Raw genomic sequence first — 26,522 nt, forward strand, 5'->3', positions numbered from 1 at the left:
TCTGTAGCTTTCCACACATTTACTGAGTATGAAAGCCATTTAAGATTAGGTCTCGTGTTTTTCTGTAGCTTTCCACACATTTACTGAGTATAAAAGCCATTTAAGATGAGGTCTCATGTGTTTTTCTGTAGCTTTCCACACATTTACTGAGTATGAAAGCCATTTAAGATGAGGTCTCATGTGTTTTTCTGTAGCTTTCCACACATTTACTGAGTATGAAAGCCATTTAAGATTAGGTCTCATATGTTTTTCTGTAGCTTTCCACACATTTACTGAGTATGAAAGCCATTTAAGATGAGGTCTCATATGTTTTTCTGTAGCTTTCCACACATTTACTGAGTATGAAAGCCATTTAAGATGAGGTCTCATGTGTTTTTCTGTAGCTTTCCACACATTTACTGAGTGTGCTGTAATGGGTAAAAAAACAATAAGGCACATTTTTTAGGAGTCAATCCAGAAAATAATAAATATTGTAATCTAATTGGTGAAACTATTGACTCTTTTACAGCACGCCAAGGAACAGAAGCCTCTGGGTTTAACCAGGTCTTCAGGGAATTCATGTGGAATAATAGGTGATACCATTTTAGATTTGGAACTGCAAGTCCACCTGATGCTTTTGTTCTCTGGAGTGTTACATATTTCATCTGTTGTGTCTTTTCTCCCACAAATGAACTTCTTCATGACAGAGTTTAGACCAATAGTCTATAGTGGGAGGCAGTGGTAACATGGAACATGGAAAATTGATACGAGGGATGACATTCATTTTAATAATTGAGATTCTAGCATGCAAAGAAGTGGCCATAGCGGACCATCTTTTTATGTCTTTATGTATCTTTTGAAAGGTTTCTAAGTAGTTATTCCTGCAACTAGTGTGAAATAGAGGGGGATATGGTAATGTAGGTGGTTTGTTTCTTCACTGGGATCGTGGGTGGTAGTTGCACGCTTCCCATAGCTGAGTTAAGAGGTAGTAGAGCTGATCAGATGTCTCCAGTTTTGAGGGATTGGCATGCTGACTGCAAGAATGTCCACCAGAGCTGTTGTCAGAAAATATGTTCATTTCTCTACCATAAGCCGCCTCCAACGTCGTTTCAAAGAATTTGGCAGTACGTCCAACCGGCCTCACAACCACAGACCACGTGTAACCACACCAGTCCAGGACCTCCACATCCGGCTTCTTCACCTGCGGGATCATCTGAGACCAGCCACATGGACAGCTAATGAAAGTGAGGAGTATTTATGTCTGTAATAAACCCCTTTTTGGTGGACCTATGCCCTTCAAGGCCTGGCTGCACCCCTGCCCAGTCATGTGAAATCAATAGATTACGACCAAATGTATTTATTTAAATTGACTGATTTCCTTATATGAACTGTAACTCAGTAAAATCATTGAAATTGTTCAGTAATGAATCAAATCAATGTCAGATTTAGACCTTACAGTGAAATGCTTAAGAGCAAGTCGTGCCACTCTGTTCTTAGCCAGCTGCATCTTAACAAGGTCTTTCTTAGCAACACTTGACCACATGGTTGGACAATAATCAAGATAAAACTAGAGCCTGCAGGCAGGTCATCAAAATTGGTTGTCTATCCATGTCCTGAGGACGTCGCGAAATGCCTTCAAAACCAGCCACTAGGAGCATTGTGGATGGGGTTGTTGGATAGGCTTAATCACATGACTCATGACTGTTTTTTTTAACTTGAACCCTTATCTTAACCATTTGGAATGAGTGCCTAAATGTAATGTTTTAACCCTATCACAACCCTTAACCCTCACCTTAACCATTCGCAATGAGTGCCTAAACTTATTTGACATTTGGAGAGACTTTGAAATGTAACATTTGGAGAATGTGGATGAACATCTAATTCTTCATTAAGACTATGAGACCTTACACACACACACCCAACCCAGCCCAGCCTCACTAGAAGGGACAGTAGCAGTGAGTAATGGCAAAGGCAAGAAAAAGGAGACTGACAACAAGTGATGGAATTTATCCAGTTGACACCACACCAGTGAGCCTTCAAGGCATGAAACTACAATTCATGAAAGCCTATGTCTCTACACCAACCAGTCCAACAACATTCCTGCCGACAACATCGTTTTCCATTTTACCATGGATAGGAAAGGAAGGTGAAGGGGCCTTATAGGCGTTATGACATTTTGGGGAAATGATGGTAGAGGTTACCAGGTGAGATCACTAAGGAGGTCAAAGCCTTTACAAAACAACACCTGTCTGGTTATAACCATAGACTCTTAACTAGAAGATCAGATTTATTGATTCTATAAACTCTGATAAAACTCGAATAAAGCAATTGTATACTGACAACATGCCGATACTGTGACGGGAAATGCTATTTATAGTCTCTTATTTGTTTACTCAGTAAGGCAATGATAATATTTGTCCTTTAAAGTCAAAGCCTTACCTCACTCAAACCTTGTACTTTAAGACCCCTTTCCAAGGAAAATAAATAACGCACAAGAGATTGCATGTATTATATAGAACTTAAACCATTATCACCCTTTGAATGATATGAGCTAAGATACTCAGGCCTCAGTCTTTGCTCTGAAGAATCCCATCCATGCATTAACTTTGTGAGACACTAGGAGGTGACAGTGAACCACAACAACCCACAGATCCCTGCCGACTGCACTGAAAACCACAACACCAAACACACACCTTAACCAGGCTCTACAGCACACAATCAAATGATTACATCTATTTGCGTAATGGTTTATTGTCCCACTAATTGCAGACAGGGTCCAGGGTCCATTCAGCCTACAATCAAACAGCTCAACTGTCTCTGCTCTGTGTCCAATTGTCGGTTAAGTTTTGTTTTAGTTTTTATTTGCCTTGTAATTTTTTTGTTGGTGGGGGGGGGTGTTACAGGAACAATAGTCATTTCAATTTACACACTTAGTTTATACCACAAGTACCCATAGGCTGACACTCTAAAAAAATGAATACATACAGTGCATTCGGAAAGTATTCAGACCCCTTGACTTTTTCCACATTTTGTTACGTTACAGCCTTATTCTAAAATTGTTTAAATAACACTAATCCTCATCAATCAACACACAATACTCCATAATGACAAACCGAGTGTCTTCATTGAGAGATAAGGAGCTTTGGTTTCTGATGAAGCTTAGGTCCACTGTTCACACAGACGTTCACAAAGGTTCATTTGGAAGGGGTGTAAATACAGTACTAATTTCGCAATTGTAAAAAAAAAGAAGGTAAAGACGCCCCCCAGTGCTCTCACTATCGCCCCCTATCTTTGATAAAAACAGATTCAACTATTTCCAAAAATTCTGTTGTTCCGTCTCAAAACTTACTTACCCAAACTGGTACATCCAGAGCAAAGAGGGTTTGTTTAAAAACGTTATCCTCAAATAACCTTCCAATTCTGAGATCTTATTTCATTGGGATTTATTCAGCACAGATGCAAATGCAGTTGCACTGTTTTTAATAAAACATTTAATGGCATCACCATAAAATCTGAGGATCATCAACTTTTTGATAATCATTATGAATTAATTCAATTCATTTTCAAATTGTTAACAGAAAATAGGATTTTGCAGCAAGGAAACAATAAAGTGCCATCTTGAGGCTCTTTTAGTAGATTCTGAAATGTGTATCTGGCAGTAATACGCATGATGATCAGATAGGCTCATATGTCGAGAAAATAGAGGAGTAGATAATAGTACAAAATCAATTTGGGAATTTTTGAATAGAAAGTGTACTCTTACAGTTATGAGCTTGCCAGGCATCAATACGGTTGTAATCAGAGAGCATACTGTATGTTGGAGTGCCTTGGTTGCCTGTGGATTGTAGATGGTCTTATTAAAATTGTCCCGCATGTGAAGAATGGCATTCATGTCTGTCCCAATAACCAGTTGGAATTCAGTTAATTCTATCAATGTGCTGTTAAGAAAAATGTAAAAACTTTGGATCATATGAACTTGGAGCATACACATTAACTAAGGCAACTTTCTTTCCATTATGGATACATTTAAGGAAAGTGGTCTTCTCCTTTACCAAAGGTGGGGATTTTGAGTTTATTATGTATCATTATGATTACACCTTAGGTTTAGCTCTCTTTGATCCAGATGCAGTTTCACCTAATGACACATTGACCACATTGCCTCTCACTCTTAGTTCCATGTCTCAGTAGCTTCCAGTTAGAATGTACTCAAGATGCTGCACCCCAACATATTACACCTGTATAACCAGAAAATCATATAGGATTAAGGTCGTGTTTCCAGAAACAGAAACAGACTAAACAGCTAAATGAATTTGGCTTGAGTTTCTGAGGTAGATAGCATCGCTTGAGGATTGCTTCTGGGTTAGCTTGTATAGCAGTGATCCCAGTACTAAGTATTGTAGGGTTTAGAGTGAGCAGCAACAGAGTGTATTGGAGCGGAGCTTCCTTAGGATGATGAAACAGCCAGGCAGCAAACTGTGGGAACTGACACAGTTTGCCTACTCAGCCTTACTGGCCTAGTCTACAACACATCTCTGCCACCACCCACTATGACCTCTGCAAACAAAGCCAATCACAAAAAATCACATTGCACCCTGCCACGGACACGTTGCACCCTACCACGGACTGGCTCTTTACGCATATATGCCTGTTTGCACTCTCTGTCACGTTGCACCCTGCCACGGACTGGCTCTTTACGCATATATGCCTGTTTGCACTCTCTGCCACGTTGCACCCTGCCACGGACTGGCTCTTTACGCATATATGCCTGTTTGCACTCTCTGCCACGTTGCACCCTGCCACGGACTGGCTCTTTACGCATATATGCCTGCATTGCACCCTGCCACGGACTGGCTCTTTACGCATATATGCCTGTTTCAAATCAAATCAAATGTATTTATATAGCCCTTCGTACATCAGCTGATATCTCAAAGTGCTATACAGAAACCCAGCCTAAAACCCCAAACAGCAAGCAATGCGGGTGTAGAAGCACGGTGGCTAGGAAAAACTCCCTAGAAAGGCCAAAACCTAGGAAGAAACCTAGAGAGGAACCAGGCTATGTGGGGTGGCCAGTCCTCTTCTGGCTGTGCCGGGTGGAGATTATAACAGAACATGGCCAAGATGTTCAAATGTTCATAAATGACCAGCATGGTCCAATAATAATAAGGCAGAACAGTTGAAACTGGAGCAGCAGCACGGCCAGGTGGACTGGGGACAGCAAGGAGTCATCATGTCAGGTAGTCCTGAGGCATGGTCCTAGGGCTCAGGTCCTCCGAGAGAGAGAAAGAAAGAGAGAATTAGAGAGAGCACACTTAAATTCACACAGGACACTGAACAGGACAGGAGAAGTACTCCAGATATAACAAACTGACCCTAGCCCCCCGACACATAAACTACTGCAGCATAAATACTGGAGGCTGAGACAGGAGGGGTAAGGAGACACTGTGGCCCCATCCGAGGACACCCCCGGGCAGGGCCAAACAGGAAGGATATAACCCCACCCACTTTGCCAAAGCACAGCCCCCACACCACTAGAGGGATATCTTCAACCACCAACTTACCATCCTGAGACAAGGCTGAGTATAGCCCACAAAGATCTCTGCCACGGCATATCCCAAGGGGGGGGCGCCAACCCAACTCTGCCACGTTGCACCCTGCCACGGACTGGCTCTTTACGCATATATGCCTCTTTGCACTCTCTGCCACGTTGCACCCTGCCACGGACTGGCTCTTTGCGCATATATGCCTGTTTGCACTCTCTGCCACGTTGCACCCTGCCACGGACTGGCTCTTTGCGCATATATGCCTGTTTGCACTCTCTGCCACGTTGCACCCTGCCACGGACTGGCTCTTTTCACATATATGCCTGTTTGCACTCTCTGCCACGTTGCACCCTGCCACGGACTGGCTCTTTACGCATATATGCCTGTTTGCACTCTCTGCCACGTTGCACCCTGCCACGGACTGGCTCTTTACGCATATATGCCTGTTTGCACTCTCTGCCACGTTGCACCCTGCCACGGACTGGCTCTTTACGCATATATGCCTGTTTGCACTCTCTGCCACGTTGCACCCTGCCACGGACTGGCTCTTTACGCATGTATGCCTGTTTGCACTCTCTGCCACGTTGCACCCTGCCACGGACTGGCTCTTTGTTTGCACTCTCTGCCACGCTGCACCCTGCCACGGACCCTGGGACTGGCTCTTTACGCATATATGCCTGTTTGCACTCTCTGCCATGTTGCACCCTGCCACGGACTGGCTCTTTACGCATATATGCCCGCCATTGCACATCATTTTGTCAAATTGCTTTGCTTATACACCTTTTACATGCATAATTTAAAGTGTAGTTTATAGTGTTTACACCGTAGTCTGTCGTATTTTAGTTTACAGTGTTTATAGTGTACATACTGTATGTTGACTGTGTAAATTCTTGTCTATATACTCTGTCTGTACATATTGTGTATCGTCTGTAATTATATTGTGTATATTCTGTTTATTGTGACGGAATTATTTAACCAGGTCATACAGAATTCCTGGTACATGTGAATGTACTTGGTGATTATGGCAACTGAACCTGCGTTATGGTAACCGTATTGAGTGCGTGATAGGTCTTGCCGTTGGGTAAACGTGTGGAGCTGGCTGAACCAGTCCACTGGGACAAACTGAAACAGGAGGTAATGTTACTGAGAGGACTGTGAAAGCTTCAGAGTCAGTGTCAACAGTAAATAATGGAACAAATGATTTCATTCCTTAGAGATAAACAAAGCGGTGACAGCGATGGTGGATATTACATAATAAAACAAACTAGATCAACCATGACTGTTGATTCATTAGGAATGTTTACAGTGACATCATCCTGTAGTTCTGTTCTTAGACAGAACAACAACCCCCGCACTCTCACCACCACCACCCCATCCACTCATCCTCTCTCACCCGTTCAACTCCCCCTCTATTCCACACCATCCTCTCGTCCTCTCTCACCCGTTCACTCCCCCATCCTCCCATCCTCTCTCTCAACCCTTCAACTCCCACTCCATTCCACCCCATCCTCTCATCCTCTCTCACCCCTTCAACTCCCCCATCCTCCCATCCTCTCTCTCAACCCTTCAACTCTCCCTCCATTTTACCCGATTCTTCTGTCTTGCCTTTCCATTCGACACACCCACCAATGCTCCTGAGCTTCGTCATGGAGAGAAGGGAGGGGGCTAAGAGACAGTATGGCCCCTCCCACATGCCTTTCTAGAGTATAAAGCCTTACACCTGCTGCTGGATATACCTGTGAATCTATGAAATCTATGAAACTAGAGCGAGAGAGATAAAGGGAGAGAGACAAGGTAAAGAAGGAGATAAACCGTGGAGTATATTGACAAACTCTTGGAGTGAATCACAAACACTGGACTCTAAAACAAACAGTGGATTATTATTGATCTAACACCTTCTCATTGCTGCCTGTCGGTTGCCTCAGAATCAGGTATGTGCAGAAGTGTAGGTGCTCTTTGGGGAGTAACGGGGTGGTTGCTTGGGTCTGAGGTCACATGGACCTTTGCAGCATGTTTTGAAGAAACCTCCAATTGATTGATCCAATTTATGTTGACATATCTGTAAAATATTGGGGAAAGTCAGTTTATATTAATCCACAGCAGATTAAAGAAAACAAAAACTGGTGTGTATTTACACACAGCCAAGGATTTTGCATTCATGACCCACTTCAAACAGTGAATACAATAAGGAATGGGTGAAAAGGTTTACTGTCACATCAATTTCCAAATGTTTAATGTTGATCATCCTTCTCCATGCATCAAATGGCTCACTCAATTGTCTCCTGGTTACAGCAACTATACTACCAACTATCTTAATATAATTATTATATTTGTTAATTAATCTATATCCATAATCAGCATCCTAACTGTACATAAATGAGTTTCTCTCCTGGTTGCAGAGAGCCCATGTCGTCTGCCAGTGAGCTGTGTAGGGTCCTGACCAACGCCAACATGACCATGTACCAGACTGGAAGCTCCGAGCCCCTGCAGCCTCAGCCGCTGCAGCCCAGTCTCACCACCTTGTCTCTGCCCGCCACAGGAGACCTGCTGCAGCTCTCAGACCTCTCCACATGCAGCTCGAGCATACTGGGTGAGAACACAGTCTTATTTATACTTATTTTGTACTTTTTAAAATGTATTATTGTACAACAACATACAAAAACATTAGTCTCAATATACTGAAAAATGATGCATTGCACCAGATTTAGCTAACTACAAATGTTAATATGCAGTCACCTGGGTGCTGTAGGTATCTTATACCAATGCCTCTTTATAATCACTTAGCAGGTGATGACATTATGATATCTATAGAGGGGGGGGGGAAATACACCTAAACTGATTGACAGAAAAGGAGGATGTGTAATTTTCTCTGCTTTGTTATCAGCATGTGGGACAATTTAGTCAGTGTGGATGTGTGTGTCATCTTTTCTGTGGGGATCTTTATTCAGTTTTAGCGGTTCTTTGGTTTTGGTCACCTTGTTGGCTGGTGAAGTCTGTGGATATTTCCCATTGTCTCACCCTGGAAGAGACATGTCTGTTGACTGAGCCTGTCGGCAGACACTCAGTCAAAGACCATAGTAAAACACACGTCCTATAGCCAAACTCCCAGACAGACAGGGGATTGGCTGAACCTTGCAATGACCTAATTTAGAAGGCTGTTAAATCATTAACTGGGACAATGTTTTGTCTTAAATTGAGGAATGTTTTTCATCTTTCAGATGCCTCAAGCTTTATTTGACTTGCCCTGGCCTAGCCAGTGATAAGTTGTGATTAGAACTGTTTAGGTAGTTGAGGTAGTGTTTAACGACACAGGGCAGAGATAAACTAGAGACAGGCGTTCTGACTCCCTTAAACCACAAACTCAGGTTTCACAGATCAGGAGCTGGGTCCTTGTGTGGGTTGGCACTTCATTGAAAGGCTTCAGTTAGTCAGTATCTTGTGGTTTAACTGGGTGGTTAGACTGACAAGGTTTCTTATGGCTCATTGACAGATTGTTCAATCTCAAAAGAGGGATGGTGATTTTACAAGAACAGCATCATGCCTCACACACACACACACACACACACACACACACACACACACACACACACACACACACACACACACACTACACAAATCTGACACCCATTCCTCCTCTGTATCCTCCTCTAGTTCAATGGTATGACCAGAACCCTCAGTACTGGAGCAAGCAGAATGTGTTGGAGTGGATCAGCTTCTATGTGGAGGGCAATAAGTTTGATGCCAGCACACTGAGCCTATCCTGCTGCTTCATGGACGGATCCACGCTCTGCCAACTGACCAGAGATCAGCTGTTAAACATGTTTGGAATGTCCCTCGGGGCTCAGCTCTACCAAAGCCTGATGGAACTCAAGGCCAAATATGGTAAGGATCTGACAGAAGTGAATTGAATAAACATTATTGATGATCCTTAAAACAGCAGCAGACGCATGCATTTGGTAATGATTCAGTCATTGAATTTCTTTTTGTGGTCCAGATCTAAATGAGACCTGTAAGCTCCTGGACAACTTCCTGCATGAGTTTCTAGACTTTCCTCTGCTCAGCACAGTAGAAGTAAATGAAGGTAAACACATCCTCTTGTCTATTCTTCATACTTCCTATCTCAGACTGACAAACCAAAGCCTTGAGTGTCAAATGGACACATTTGCTTACGTTGTGATGTTACTGTTACAGTTGTGAAAGAGACAAGCTACAACGACTTCTCACATGTCTTCAAGAACTTCAACTTCGATAACATGAAGCCGCTCAGCGACCACGGATACGAGTCCGACAGCATGCACAGCTCCTCGTCAGGTGAGAGGTGTCCCCCTTTTCTCTTCTTCTCGTTTGTCATCTTTCTACCTCATCTCCTCTCATCTCATCTCCTCTCATCTCTGTTCCCCCAATTCTTCTCACATCACTGAATCAGTATGTGATTGGTCTGGCCTGTATCACTGAGCCCAAGGCCTAGTTCATCGATGAAGGCAGGATGAAGGACCGGCCATATTGAAAGTGTATTCCCTCCTCTCTCCCTGCCCCCAGGTGGAATGCTCAGCTTCCAGAACCCCAGCTCTCCAGAATCCAGGAGCAGTGAGTCCGACCCAGAGTTCTCCTACCCACAGATAGCCAGTGAGTACAACTTTTCCTAAGTGGACTTAACAATCTTGAACTTCCGGTGGTGGTTGAGTATGATGGCTGAGCCTTTAAAGTTCATGTCTCTTTGAAAGCCAGTCTGTTATTCTAAACTCCTGAACCATTGTGTTTGACAGAAATGCACATAAAGACAGAGAGGGGAGAGATACTGAAGAGAGGCAGAGGAAGACCTCCCAAACACAGCCACGATCCCAGACACTACCAGACCTCCAAGAAGAGCAAACATGGTGAGTGGCTCCTATCATTCTAACACACGCACGCACGCATACACACACACACACACACACACACACACACACACACACACACACACACACACACACACACACACACACACACACACACACACACACACACACACACACATACACACACATGCTGTGCACACTCGCAAATAGAGTATGCACATACACACGCTTGCACACACACATACTAACATAAACATACCTGCTCTACCTCATCCTTGCTTGCTTTAGCACACACACACCTGTGCTGTTCACACACACCTAACTCTTCCTCTCCCCTGTCCCCCGATAGCGCCCCGTGGGACCCACCTGTGGGAGTTCATTAGGGACATCCTGATCCACCCAGAGCTGAACCAGAACCAGGGACTTATGAAGTGGGAGGACCGCAGTGAGGGCGTCTTCAAGTTCCTCAAGTCTGAGGCTGTGGCCCAGCTGTGGGGGCAGAAGAAGAAGAACAGCAGCATGACATACGAGAAGCTCAGCCGCGCCATGAGGTAGGAAACCATGGAGATATAGCAGTACCGTCATGGCAACTAACCATGGAAAGCCTAATCCTAGCAACCATGCTTGGCTTTTGGGTGCTAGCTAACTTAATAGAGTCAACCAGTTGAGGATGGAATTAGAAGATTGATAGAACAATGATAAAATGTCTGTGAAAAACCATTGTCTTGTCATGAGACTAACCAGTGGCTCTCCTTCCTGCCTCCCTCTTATAGATACTACTATAAGAGAGAGATCCTGGATAGGGTGGACGGTAGACGGCTGGTCTATAAGTTTGGGAAGAACTCCACCGGCTGGAAGGTGGAAGAGACCAGGCTGCATGGCATGTGAGACACAAGAGTGGCGGGGGTGTTAACTGGACAGAGCAGTCCCTTCTGTCCTATTGTACTATAGATAGGACAACCCACTCTCTGGTCAACAGCCCTATACCTGAAATAATATAAAGACACTAACTTCTCTTCTTCCAGGGGAGGTGTTGCAGAAAAGCCAGTGTTTTTGGCTCCAGTAGGTTTTATGAACCAGTATTGATATTTTACTGTAACTAGTATGTTTGTATGTTTAACTGTGTATCTGGATTTTGGGTCAGGAATTGTTGTGGACACCGCTTTGGGCCTACAAGATGGAATGTCTGTTTTCAGTTATATTCTCCATGGGATAGATAATGAGAAAAAGGCATTTATGATTGCATTTATATAAACACTTTATATTGTGTGGGAGTAACTCACCTTATGTGTCACTATGACAACCACCTGGGTATATGGGCATTGTAGTTTTTACTGTGGCAATATCAGCACCGGGCACATATATTGATCTGTTTTTAAAGTGCTTGTTTATTTATATTTTCTATATTTACTGAGGGACAGTAGCACTTAACTATAATTGCATATGTCTAATTGCAAGACGGCTGGTTGCAAAACTTGTGACTTCTAAAATGAGCCATTGTTTAGAATAAAATCAAATAACATTTTAATTGTCACAAGAAGTGTAGACTTGCAGTGAAATGCTTACTTACAGGTCCATTTCCAACAATGTAGAGTTAAAGATAAAGATTATATTGTTTTAAAATATAAAAAAAGAGAAGAGCCTCATGTTGTGTTTTAACCTTGGTATTAAAGGGCTTGTGTTTAATGATAAAAGCTGATATGGAGGGAGGAGACGACTGGAGGACAAAAAAGAGAGAGAGAAGAGAGAGAGGAGTAACTAAATGAAGGGATACTCATTATAAACTATTGGTGACATGAAGTGTATTTCGCTCTTTCAGCGTGAATGTTATCTATAAAGTATATGTCCTTTATAGCCATATAAATCTTCATGTACCTCACCAGACCAGACCAACATCAAAACAGTTTGTATTAATAATCAGTTTAAAACAAATCAATGACTGTTCTATATAATTGTTTATTATGTTATTCAGCTGATCTTTTCTTCTTCTGGATCACTCAATATCATGTGTATGAGAATTACATCTCAGATTGTATCGTTTCTGATATATTTACACCCATGTATGTACAGAATATTGTTTTATTTTGTATTTAAGAGTCTTTTTACGGAAATAAACTATGTTTGAAATAATGTAAATGTCTGCGTGTGTTTAGTAGAAATCGATTATGTTTTTGTGTCTGAAAACAAAAGCCATATAGCTCACTAATTGAGCTCAAATGTCCTTTGAATTAACTTTTTGCAATCCACTCTGTGTAAAAGCATAAGCTAAATGACTCAAATGTGAATGGAAATATACACTACATGAGTATGTGGACACCTGCTCTTCGAATATTTAATTCCAAAATCATTGGCATTAATATGGAGTTGCTCCCCGCTTTGCTGCTATAACAGCCTCCACTCTTCTCGGAAGACTTTCCACAACATGTTTGGATATTGCTGCAGGGACTTGCTTCCTTTCAGCCACAAGAGCATTACTGAGGTCGAATACTGATGTTGGGCGATTAGGCCTGGCTCACAGTCAGTGTTCCAATTCATCCCAAAGGTGTTCGATGGGGTTGAGGTCAGGACACTGTGCAGCCCAGTCAAGTTCTTCCACACCCATCTCGACAAAAAAATGTCTGTATGGACCTTGTTTTGTGCACTGGGGTATCGTTATGCTGAAATAGGAAAGAGCCTTCCCCAAACTGTTGCCACAAAGTTAGAAGCACAGAACCGTAGAATGTCATTGTATGCTGTAGTGTTAAGATTTTCCTTCACTGGAACTAAGGGGCCTGAACCATGATAAACAGCCCCAGACTATTATTCCTCCTCCACCAAACTTTACAGTTGGCACTATGCATTGGAACAGGTAGCGTTTTCCTGGCATCTGCCAAACCCAGATTTGTCCGTCGGACTGCCAGATGGTGAAGCATCACTCCAGAGAACGCGTTTCCACTGCTCCAAAATCCAATGGTGGTGAGCTTTACACCACTCCAGCCAACGTTTGGCATTGTGCGTGGTGATCTTAGGCTTGTGTCCGGCTGCTCGGCCATGGAAACCCTTTTCATGAAGCTCCTGGCACACAGTTATTGTGCCGTTCTTGCTCCTTGACATTTACACTTCACAATAACAGCACTTACAGTTGACCAGAGCAGCTCTAGCAAGGTAGACATTTGACAAACTGACTTGTTGGAAAGGTGGCATCCTATGACAGTGCCACGTTGAAAGTCACTGAGCTCTTCAGTAAGGTCATTTTACTGCCAATGCTTGACTATGGAGATTGCATGGCTGTGTGCTCAATTCTATACAGCTGTCAACAACGTTTGTGGCTGAAATAGCAGATCTACTCATTTGAATGGGTGTTCACATATTTCTGTATATATAGTGTAGACTCGAGGACACGCAATTTGGATCCAATTTACTCTTCACATCTGAGTGTCATGGCTGATGTTTGGGAATTTAACAAGGAAACTCAGACTCTTTCAGTCAGTGCCCTCTGTCAGGGTGTAACAAAGACGCAGGGAGTCAGGAGTTTAATAGTGACGAACAACTCAAAACATGCGAATCAACTCTGCCTGGTGAGTAATGATACAGATAAAGGGGAAGTAATCAGGGTAGTGATGAAGTCCAGGTGTGCCTAATGATGCGTGGTTAGTAAAACTGGCAGTGTTGAGCGATGGAGAGGGAGTAGATGTGACACAGGGCCTCGCCTTAATATCTCATCTGGAGTGTGAATCTGTCAGCAGCACTCTTCTCCTGCCAACCACTATCAGACAAAACAATAAACACAGACTGCATTTTCATTTCCAAAGTTATTACGTAACATTGAAACACTATTTTGCACCTGTCTCTCAGTTGCAATTGTCTCGTACACTTATAGTCCTCCTAGGGTCACCATCGTCCTGGCGACAGTAATTACTGATAGACCACCATCGTCCTGGTGACAGTAATTACTGATAGACCGCCATCGTCCTGGCGACAGTAATTACTGATAGACCACCATCGTCCTGGTGACAGTAATTACTGAGAGACCGCCATCGTCCTGGCGACAGTAATTACTGATAGACCACCATCGTCCTGGTGACAGTAATTACTGAGAGACCACCATCGTCCTGGTGACAGTAATTACTGATAGACCGCCATCGTCCTGGCGACAGTAATTACTGATAGACCACCATCGTCCTGGTGACAGTAATTACTGAGAGACCGCCATCGTCCTGGCGACAGTAATTACTGATAGACCACCATCGTCCTGGTGACAGTAATTACTGAGAGACCACCATCGTCCTGGTGACAGTAATTACTGAGAGACCACCATCGTCCTGGTGACAGTAATTACTGAGAGACAACCATCGTCCTGGCGACAGTAATTACTGATAGACCACCATCGTCCTGGTGACAGTAATTACTGATAGACCACCATCGTCCTGGCGACAGTAATTACTGATAGACCACCATCGTCCTGGTGACAGTAATTACTGAGAGACCACCATCGTCCTGGCGACAGTAATTACTGATAGACCACCATCGTCCTGGCGACAGTAATTACTGATAGACCACCATCGTCCTGGTGACAGTAATTACTGAGAGACCACCATCGTCCTGGCGACAGTAATTACTGAGAGACCACCATCGTCCTGGTGACAGTAATTACTGAGAGACCACCATCGTCCTGGTGACAGTAATTACTGATAGACCACCATCGTCCTGGTGACAGTAATTACTGAGAGACCACCATCGTCCTGGTGACAGTAATTACTGATAGACCACCATCGTCCTGGTGACAGTAATTACTGAGAGACCACCATCGTCCTGGTGACAGTAATTACTGATAGACCATCATCGTCCTGGTGACAGTAATTACTGAGAGACCACCATCGTCCTGGTGACAGTAATTACTGATAGACCACCATCGTCCTGGTGACAGTAATTACTGAGAGACCACCATCGTCCTGGTGACAGTAATTACTGATAGACCACCATCGTCCTGGTGACAGTAATTACTGATAGACCACCATCGTCCTGGTGACAGTAATTACTGATAGACCACCATCGTCCTGGTGACAGTAATTACTGAGAGACCACCATCGTCCTGGTGACAGTAATTACTGAGAGACCACCATCGTCCTGGCGACAGTAATTACTGAGAGACCACCATCGTCCTGGTGACAGTAATTACTGATAGACCACCATCGTCCTGGCGACAGTAATTACTGAGAGACCACCATCGTCCTGGTGACAGTAATTACTGATAGACCACCATCGTCCTGGTGACAGTAATTACTGAGAGACCACCATCGTCCTGGTGACAGTAATTACTGATAGACCACCATCGTCCTGGTGACAGTAATTACTGAGAGACCACCATCGTCCTGGTGACAGTAATTACTGATAGACCACCATCGTCCTGGTGACAGTAATTACTGAGAGACCACCATCGTCCTGGTGACAGTAATTACTGATAGACCACCATCGTCCTGGTGACAGTAATTACTGATAGACCACCATCGTCCTGGTGACAGTAATTACTGATAGACCACCATCGTCCTGGTGACAGTAATTACTGAGAGACCACCATCGTCCTGGTGACAGTAATTACTGATAGACCACCATCGTCCTGGTGACAGTAATTACTGAGAGACCACCATCGTCCTGGTGACAGTAATTACTGAGAGACCACCATCGTCCTGGCGACAGTAATTACTGAGAGACCACCATCGTCCTGGTGACAGTAATTACTGAGAGACCACCATCGTCCTGGTGACAGTAATTACTGATAGACCACCATCGTCCTGGTGACAGTAATTACTGATAGACCACCATCGTCCTGGTGACAGTAATTACTGAGAGACCACCATCGTCCTGGTGACAGTAATTACTGAGAGACCACCATCGTCCTGGTGACAGTAATTACTGATAGACCACCATCGTCCTGGTGACAGTAATTACTGATAGACCACCATCGTCCTGGTGACAGTAATTACTGATAGATCACCATCGTCCTGGCGACAGTAATTACTGATAGACCACCATCGTCCTGGTGACAGTAATTACTGATAGACCACCATCGTCCTGGCGACAGTAATTACTGAGAGACCACCATCGTCCTGGCGACAGTAATTACTGATAGACCACCATCGTCCTGGTGACAGTAATTACTGATAGACCACCATCGTCCTGGTGACAGTAATTACTGATAGATATTGTCTGTGTTTCCTTTTTTACATCAAGCCTTCTGGTTTGCAACAACACAACAGTGAGCTTGGCTCTTCATTATGATCCATCAGTACATTTACAGACTCAATTTAAATGTATTTTCTGAGAGGACATTGAGGAATGTGACAGCTGGGGCAATTCTCAGACAACGGACCATAACTGCTGGTTACACACGCACGCATGTCTGTACACACATCATTCTGGATGGAGTGGCGACTACTCAACTGGCGAATGTGTTGGTTTAAACTCTCTTTTATGCTAAATTGAACTTGCAACTGATGTTGTCATGTTGTAAAAAACACCACTCAACCTTGACAGGGTTTCTGTCTGTGAGAGTGTTTGTCACACATGTTTAAGGGCACGCGATCCGTGTGGAGTGGATGTGGTGTGATGCATGTGGACAGTGGTGGGGCCTGTTTGAGTTGTTGTAATGTTTCAAAGGCCAGACACCAGACTATAGATGTGTGTTACTTTTCACAAAGGCTCCATTGTTGCCGAGCGACAGTTGAGATTAAGTTGGGGGTTAACTGCTGCCTCGTGATTTACACCTCAGTCGGATCCTCACTCCCTCACCTGAAATATTCACACACACACACACTCAAGAAAGACATAACTACACTATGGCAGGAGATTTCTGGGCATTCCATTTGTGTTGCGTACCGTCCGGTAGATTTTCACTCCAACCCTAGTCTAGCGCACCTGATTCTAATAATTAGCTGGTTGATAAGCTGATTTAGGTTTGTTCCTGTCCAAATCAAGGTCATGCCATCTTCAGGCCTGACTTACTGAACAATTGCATCTATTACCGTCTAGAAACAATGAAACATCCAACATTAACTTCATTCATTTGTGGTCCATTGTTTCATTAAGGTCACAGTTGACCTGGTTGTGGTTGATGTGATGTGATGTGGTTTTCCCCATGTAGAAAACAATACTGAAATGCCTTTCAACTTTAACAAATAAGGATTTAAAAGATCTCACTAATTCCCTCATCGCTAATGTCAAGGATAATTTAATTCATCAACAGCAGCGTGTGTACTTAAACAGTCCAGGCACACACAAGCACACATTCCCACACCTTAGTGTGGTGACAAAGGGTATCTGAACCTCCCTGCTAGATAAACATACCTGTCCAACAGGTGTATTTGGCTGCCTGTCAAAATGTGACTCCAGCACGTAGCTTACTGGAACCCTACAGTCTGCTGCCAGGAAAATCATGGAGAGAGGGTGGGGGCGCAGCTTTCATATATATATGTGTGTGTGTGTGTGAGAGAGCGAGATTGTTGTTCTGATTAATATAATAGTTGTAGTTGTTGTTAATGGTAATCCCATGTCCACTATTATTGCTGTTGGTCCCACCATTTGTTTATTGTTTGAATATATATAGATATATATATTTTTTCTATATGTATACTTTGACCATGTAAGTAATAATGAACTTGCCATGTCAATAAAATCAGTTGAATTGAATTGAGCGAGAGAGACAGAGAGAGAGAGAGAGAGAGAGAGAGAGAGACAGAGAGAGAGAGAGAGAGAGAGAGAGAGAGAGAGAGAGAGAGAGAGAGAGAGAGAGAGAGATTATTGGTTGGTGAAGGGGTCAGTCAACTATGGCCTTTTAAAAGTCACTCATTAAACAAATGTCAGTAACTTTCATTTTCTCCAAAAGACTCAGACACAGACACATACAGTACACACACACATACAGTACACACACACATACAGTACACACACACATACAGTACACACACACATACAGTACACAGACACATACAGTACACACACACATACAGTACACAGACACATACAGTACACAGACACATACAGTACACAGACACATACAGTACACACACACAAACAGTACACACACACATACAGTACACAGACACATACAGTACACAGACACATACAGTACACACACACATACAGTACACACACATACAGTACACAGACACATACAGTACACAGACACATACAGTACACAGACACATACAGTACACACACACATACAGTACACACACACATACAGTACACAGACACACATACAGTACACAGACACATACAGTACACACACACATACAGTACACACACACATACAGTACACACACACATACAGTACACAGACAGATACAGTACACACACACATACAGTACACACACACATACAGTACACAGACACATACAGTACACAGACACATACAGTACACACACACATACAGTACACACACACACATACAGTACACACACACATACAGTACACAGACACATACAGTACACACACACATACAGTACACACACACATACAGTACACAGACACATACAGTACACACACACATACAGTACACACACACATACAGTACACACACACATACAGTACACAGACACATACAGTACACATACAGTACACACACACATACAGTACACAGACACATACAGTACACAGACACATACAGTACACACACACATACAGTACACAGACACATACAGTACACACACACATACAGTACACACACACATACAGTACACAGACACATACAGTACACACACACATACAGTACACACACACATACAGTACACAGACACACATACAGTACACAGACACATACAGTACACAGACACACATACAGTACACAGACACATACAGTACACAGACACATACAGTACACACACACATACAGTACACACACACATACAGTACACAGACACACATACAGTACACAGACACATACAGTACACACACACATACAGTACACACACACATACAGTACACAGACACATACAGTACACACACACATACAGTACACACACACATACAGTACACACACACATACAGTACACAGACACATACAGTACACAGACACATACAGTACACACACACATACAGTACACAGACACATACAGTACACAGACACATACAGTACACAGACACATACAGTACACAGACACATACAGTACACACACACATACAGTACACAGACACATACAGTACACAGACACATACAGTACACACACATACAGTACACACACACATACAGTACACAGACACACATACAGTACACAGACACATACAGTACACAGACACACATACAGTACACAGACACATACAGTACACAGACACATACAGTACACACACACATACAGTACACATACACATACAGTACACAGACACATACAGTACACACACACATACAGTACACAGACACATACAGTACACACACACATACAGTACACACACACATACAGTACACAGACACACATACAGTACACAGACACATACAGTACACAGACACACATACAGTACACAGACACATACAGTACACAGACACATACAGTACACACACACATACAGTACACACACACATACAGTACACAGACACACATACAGTACACAGACACATACAGTACACAGACACATACAGTACACACACACATACAGTACACACACACATACAGTACACACACACATACAGTACACACACACATACAGTACACAGACACATACAGTACACATACACATACAGTACACACACACATACAGTACACAGACACATACAGTACACACACACATACAGTACACACACACATACAGTACACACACACATACAGTACACATACACATACAGTACACACACACATACAGTACACACACACATACAGTACACACACACATACAGTACACACACACATACAGTACACACACACATACAGTACACACACACATACAGTACACAGACACATACAGTACACACACACATACAGTACACACACACACACAGTACACAGACACATACAGTACACAGACACATACAGTACACACACACATACAGTACACACACACATACAGTACACACACACATACAGTACACAGACACATACAGTACACACACACATACAGTACACACACACATACAGTACACAGACACATACAGTACACACACACATACAGTACACACACACATACAGTACACACACACATACAGTACACAGACACATACAGTACACACACACATACAGTACACACACACATACAGTACACACACACATACAGTACACAGACACATACAGTACACAGACACATACAGTACACACACACATACATTACACACACACATACAGTACACACACACATACAGTACACACACACATACAATACACAGACACATACAGTACACACACACATACAGTACACACACATACAGTACACACACACATACAGTACACACACACATACAGTACACAGACACATACAGTACACAGACACATACAGTACACAGACACATACAGTACACACACACACATACAGTACACAGACACATACAGTACACAGACACATACAGTACACACACACATACAGTACACACACACATACAGTACACAGACACATACAGTACACACACACATACAGTACACACACACATACAGTACACAGACACATACAGTACACAGACACATACAGTACACACACACATACAGTACACACACACATACAGTACACACACACATACAGTACACACACACATACAGTACACACACACATACAGTACACAGACACATACAGTACACACACACATACAGTACACAGACACATACAGTACACACACACATACAGTACACAGACACATACAGTACACAGACACATACAGTACACACACACATACAGTACACAGACACATACAGTACACACACACATACAGTACACAGACACATACAGTACACAGACACATACAGTACACACACACATACAGTACACACACACATACAGTACACAGACACATACAGTACACACACACATACAGTACACAGACACATACAGTACACACACACATACAGTACACACACACATACAGTACACAGACACATACAGTACACACACACATACAGTACACAGACACATACAGTACACACACACATACAGTACACACACACATACAGTACACACACACATACAGTACACAGACACATACAGTACACACACACATACAGTACACACACACATACAGTACACACACACATACAGTACACAGACACATACAGTACACACACACATACAGTACACAGACACATACAGTACACAGACACATACAGTACACAGACACATACAGTACACACACACATACAGTACACACACACATACAGTACACAGACACATACAGTACACACACACATACAGTACACACACACATACAGTACACACACACATACAGTACACAGACACATACAGTACACAGACACATACAGTACACACACACATACAGTACACACACACATACAGTACACAGACACATACAGTACACAGACACATACAGTACACAGACACATACAGTACACACACACATACAGTACACAGACACATACAGTACACACACACATACAGTACACAGACACATACAGTACACACACACATACAGTACACAGACACATACAGTACACACACACATACAGTACACACACACATACAGTACACAGACACATACAGTACACACACACATACAGTACACAGACACATACAGTACACACACACATACAGTACACAGACACATACAGTACACACACACATACAGTACACACACACATACAGTACACACACACATACAGTACACAGACACATACAGTACACACACACATACAGTACACAGACACATACAGTACACACACACATACAGTACACAGACACATACAGTACACACACACATACAGTACACACACACATACAGTACACAGACATATACAGTACACACACACATACAGTACACACACACATACAGTACACAGACACATACAGTACACACACACATACAGTACACACACACACATACAGTACACAGACACATACAGTACACACACACATACAGTACACAGACACATACAGTACACACACACATACAGTACACACACACATACAGTACACAGACACATACAGTACACAGACACATACAGTACACACACACATGGGCCACTGATTAACCAGTTCAAGATAAGTTCAAGATAACATTCTTCCAGTGAAGCGAGAAAATGTGTGAAAATTAAGTTTGTTTTTTGTTTGCTTTATGTTTCACACTGTAACATATTTCTGCCTGCAACAATAAACATAGTTGCATTCATGAATTTGCATAATACACTGTTCATGTAAAGATCTGACCCATAGAGTCTGTGTCTTATTACCTCATCAAAACACATGCCACCTCAGACATGGATCTAGATCCAATGGCCCAGTCGGTTGGCGTTTTGACCAATGATTGATATATTCACTTGATGACTAATAGGGAGTGCTGTGTTGAGGCCATCGTGCCTCCATCTTGGCACTCCCCCAAAACCACTCAGTAAGTCATTCCTTTAATTTACAGTGTTGAATAACACTAGTACGTGAACAATATTTTTTGGTGAACAACTGCTTCATTTTGCCATTATAATAAGGTTTGTAGCAACATGGAAAATCGTTATGGAAATCTGTTGTAGCTCAAGTCCACTACAAAATCCACAATGCAATGCTCTCTCTATGGGCAGGCTGGCTGGCTAGCTAGTTAGGTAACTACTTAGCAAACGGAGCTGCACAAAATAATACCAAAGACAATATCAGCATGTAACATACCTTGTTAGCTGTAAAATAGCCTAACAAACTGCACAATTCTTTCAGGCATCTACAGTCTCACCATGTTCAACCTGCAGATAGAAGTGCCTCAAAGAGTGGAGTCTAACATTCACAACGGCAGATATACTTTTGAAGAGATGGGAAACATTGCCCATGCTACGCCAATGGGCTGCACGGTGCAATCTGGGCGATTCTTGAACAAGGAGCGCTCTCCATAAAAAAAAAAAACATTAGCACAAATTTAGTCAACAAGAAGTACAACAATACAAATATTTTCTGAGATGTGAGATAATTAACTTGCTATCTGTAGCATCGTATAGCTTTGGAATCGTGACATTATGTACTTTCGAGGAAAAGTTTCTCGACTGACTTTGAGAAGGGATTGCATGATGATTAGGTTAGCAACCGCATGACGCAGCATGACAACGTGAACACGATTGGTAGACAGTCTGCTGCGTATCAGAGCAGCAATAACTCACCAGTATTACCATCAGAAATATGACTTTCCCGAATTGCAGCCTTTGTTCCCCACGGCAATTGAACTCATCCCAGAGGCTGCTCCAAGACGCCGCCGGCAGAGAAGAGGTATTCGGAGCGGATTTCTAGTCTGACTCAGGAGGCGTGCATATCATCCACCACTTCCAAGTATATTACTTGCTAATGTTCAGTCCCTGGACAATAAAGTAGACAAGCTCAGGGCGAGGTTCTCCTACCAGAGAGACATCAGGGACTGTAACATACTCTGTTTCACAGAATCATGGCTCTCTCTGGATATACTGTGCCCATCCATACAGCCAGCTGGGTTCTCACTACATTGCACAGACAGGAATAAAGAACTCTCCGGGAAGAAGAAAGGCGGTGGTGTATGTTCCATGATTAACTACTCATTGTGTGATTGTGATAACTACAGGAAGTCCTTTTGTTCACCTGACCTAGAATACCTTACAATCAAATGCCGACGGTATTACCTCCCAAGAGAATTATCTTCGGTTATAGTCACAGACATGTATATTCCCCATCAAGCCGATACCACAACAGCCCTCAAGGAACTACATTGGACTTTTTGAAAACTGGAAACCACATATCCTGAGGCTGCTTTTATTGTAGCTGGGGATTTTAACAAAGCAAATTTGAGGAAAACGCTACCGAAGTTCTATCAACACATTGCCTGTAGGACTTGCACTATTGAAACTATTGCCCATTGTTACTCTCCCTTCCGGGATGGCTACAAAGCCCTCCCCCACCCTCCCTTCGGCAAATCAGATCATGACTCCATTCTGCTCCTCCCTTCCTATAGGCAGAAACTCAAACAGGAAGTACCCGCGCTAAGGTCTATTCACCGCTGGCCTGACCAATCGGAATCCATGCAAGAGTGTTTTGATCACGCGGACTGTGATATGTTCCGGGTTGCCTCTGAGAATAACATTGACATATACACAGACATGGTGACTGAGTTCATCAGGAAGAGTATAGGGGATGCTGTTCCCACTGTGACTATTAAAACCTACCCAAACAAAAAAAACGTGGATAGATGGCAGCATTCGCGCAAAACTCAAAGCGCGAACCACCGCATTTAACCACGGCAAGGTGAATGGGAATATGGCTGAATACAAATAGTCTAGTTATTCCCTCCATAAGGTTATCAAACAGGCAAAATGTCCATACAGAGACAAAAACTGAGCGTGCACGGCCAGTTTACCAGCTCGTGAGCACAATTTTACACAAAACCAATAACATGTAAAACGAACTCAGATATCCCTAACAGATGGATTCTTTATAAAATCTCCTAGACAAACTCCAGTACAAGTAAGCTACTCAGTAAACATAGTCTCTGTGACTTGTAAATCATTTTTACCTCAGCTAGCATCAAGCAAACATATTCTCTCACTCTGATCGACACAAACCCAACACAAAACCTTTCCAAACGTGATAATACCTTGACACCTTAATACCTTATTTGAGAGAAATCAACCCATTACACATGCATCAATATCCAATTAAGCTATAGCCAGTCGTTGTGTGTGTGTGTGTGTGTGTGTGTGTGTGTGTGTGTGTGTGTGTGTGTGTGTGTGTGTGTGTGTGTGTGTGTGTGTGTGTGTGTGTGTGTGTGTGTGTGTGTGTGTGTGTGTGTGTGTGTGTGTTTGTTTCAAGGGCACCATTGAAAAGATCATCATGAACTTTATGTTATATCAGCCAATATAGTTTTATTTTATTTATTTATTTCACCTTTATTTAACCAGGTAAGCAAGTTGAGAACAAGTTCTCATTTACAATTGCGACCTGGCCAAGATAAAGCAAAGCAGTTCGACACATACAACGACACAGAGTTACACATGGAGTAAAACAAACATACAGTCAATAATACAGTAAAAAAAAACAAGTCTATATACAATGTGAGCAAATTAGGTGAGAAGGGAGGTAAAGGCAGTAGTAAGTTACAATTAGCCTTTTTATTGGTATGTGTATACTTCACAAACATCCTTTCCTGCTCACTGAAAGGCAGATGTAGGCTACACTTGATTACTGATTTCTCTCTCTCTCTTTCTTTCTCATTCACACACACCCACAGGACCATTCACACAGTTCAGTCACTCAGCCCTATCCAGTGGACATGATGCTTTCAAGGTCCTGCACAATCGCCTCCTACGACACCCTGATGAGAAGCAATAAGCCTGGCCCCGTGACAGTAAGTCAAAATACCTGTCAAACACTGCTGTACCATACTGTTCTGAAACAATATGACTCTAGAACAGTTTTACAATGCTCAGCAGTGATTATTGATCTCTTTCACTCTATATCTCTCTCTCTCTCATCTTCACAGCTGACTCACAGAGGCTATGTAGGCTGGTTGATGGCACCTGCAGGCCTGTTTGAGGGGACAACTGGACTGAACATATCAGAATGCTTGGACCTCAGCTGAGACCCTCCTCTCCTTCCCCGTCCTTCAAGGTAAGCTTTTCTTTACACTTCCTTTTAGGCATGTTGCTCTCAAGGTGTGTCTCTCCATTTCTCTCATGACCTGTGGTATTACCTATAGATGACTGTTTGACACTTTCCATTTCTTTGCCTATGTATGGTTTTCTACATCAGTCTATTTGTGTGTTACCTGTGTGTTTAAATATTGTGTCCCTCTCGCAGAATTTGTATGATACCTCAACTGCCCAATGCTCCCTTTCTCTCTTTCTCTCCAGGATTAGGGATTAGGGGACATTGCTTTGCTGTTGGCACCCCCTTATTCAACATTTTGCTCACTGTTGTTCAACTGCTCTTTGATTAATTCAGTTTAATTCAATGTTTACATTTGCTTCAAGTGTGTTTTTTACTGAAAGTTGGCAGATGGCACTTGTATGGAGACTACTGTAGCTCTGTTGGTGTAACTTTTATA

The 26,522-nt window shown here is 42.8% G+C and overlaps 1 protein-coding gene across 1 annotated transcript; it reads left to right on the forward strand.

The window, feature by feature from the left end:
- Positions 1-7,264: 7,264 nt before the first annotated feature.
- Positions 7,265-12,487, forward strand: LOC115142598 (ETS-related transcription factor Elf-3-like). The gene is made up of 9 exons (XM_029682177.1): positions 7,265-7,450; positions 7,919-8,109; positions 9,171-9,401; positions 9,514-9,600; positions 9,711-9,830; positions 10,059-10,145; positions 10,286-10,396; positions 10,707-10,908; positions 11,131-12,487. The coding sequence occupies exons 2-9, from the start codon at positions 7,926-7,928 to the stop codon at positions 11,243-11,245; spliced, it is 1,137 nt and encodes a 378-aa protein (XP_029538037.1). The 5' UTR covers positions 7,265-7,450; positions 7,919-7,925; the 3' UTR covers positions 11,246-12,487.
- The last annotated feature ends 14,035 nt before the right edge of the window (positions 12,488-26,522 follow it).

The sequence above is a fragment of the Oncorhynchus nerka genome, linkage group LG2 (assembly GCF_034236695.1).
Source record: "Oncorhynchus nerka isolate Pitt River linkage group LG2, Oner_Uvic_2.0, whole genome shotgun sequence".
Taxonomy (NCBI): domain Eukaryota; kingdom Metazoa; phylum Chordata; class Actinopteri; order Salmoniformes; family Salmonidae; genus Oncorhynchus; species Oncorhynchus nerka.

Excerpts from the sequence above, each read along its gene's own strand:
- LOC115142598 (XM_029682177.1), top strand. The coding sequence starts at position 7,926 with ATGTCGTCTGCCAGTGAGCTGTGTAGGGTCCTGACCAACGCCAACATG. Across the intron at positions 8,110-9,170 it reads ATGCAGCTCGAGCATACTGG|TTCAATGGTATGACCAGAAC; the intron begins GTGAGAACACAG and ends ATCCTCCTCTAG. Across the intron at positions 10,146-10,285 it reads CTCCTACCCACAGATAGCCA|AAATGCACATAAAGACAGAG; the intron begins GTGAGTACAACT and ends TGTGTTTGACAG.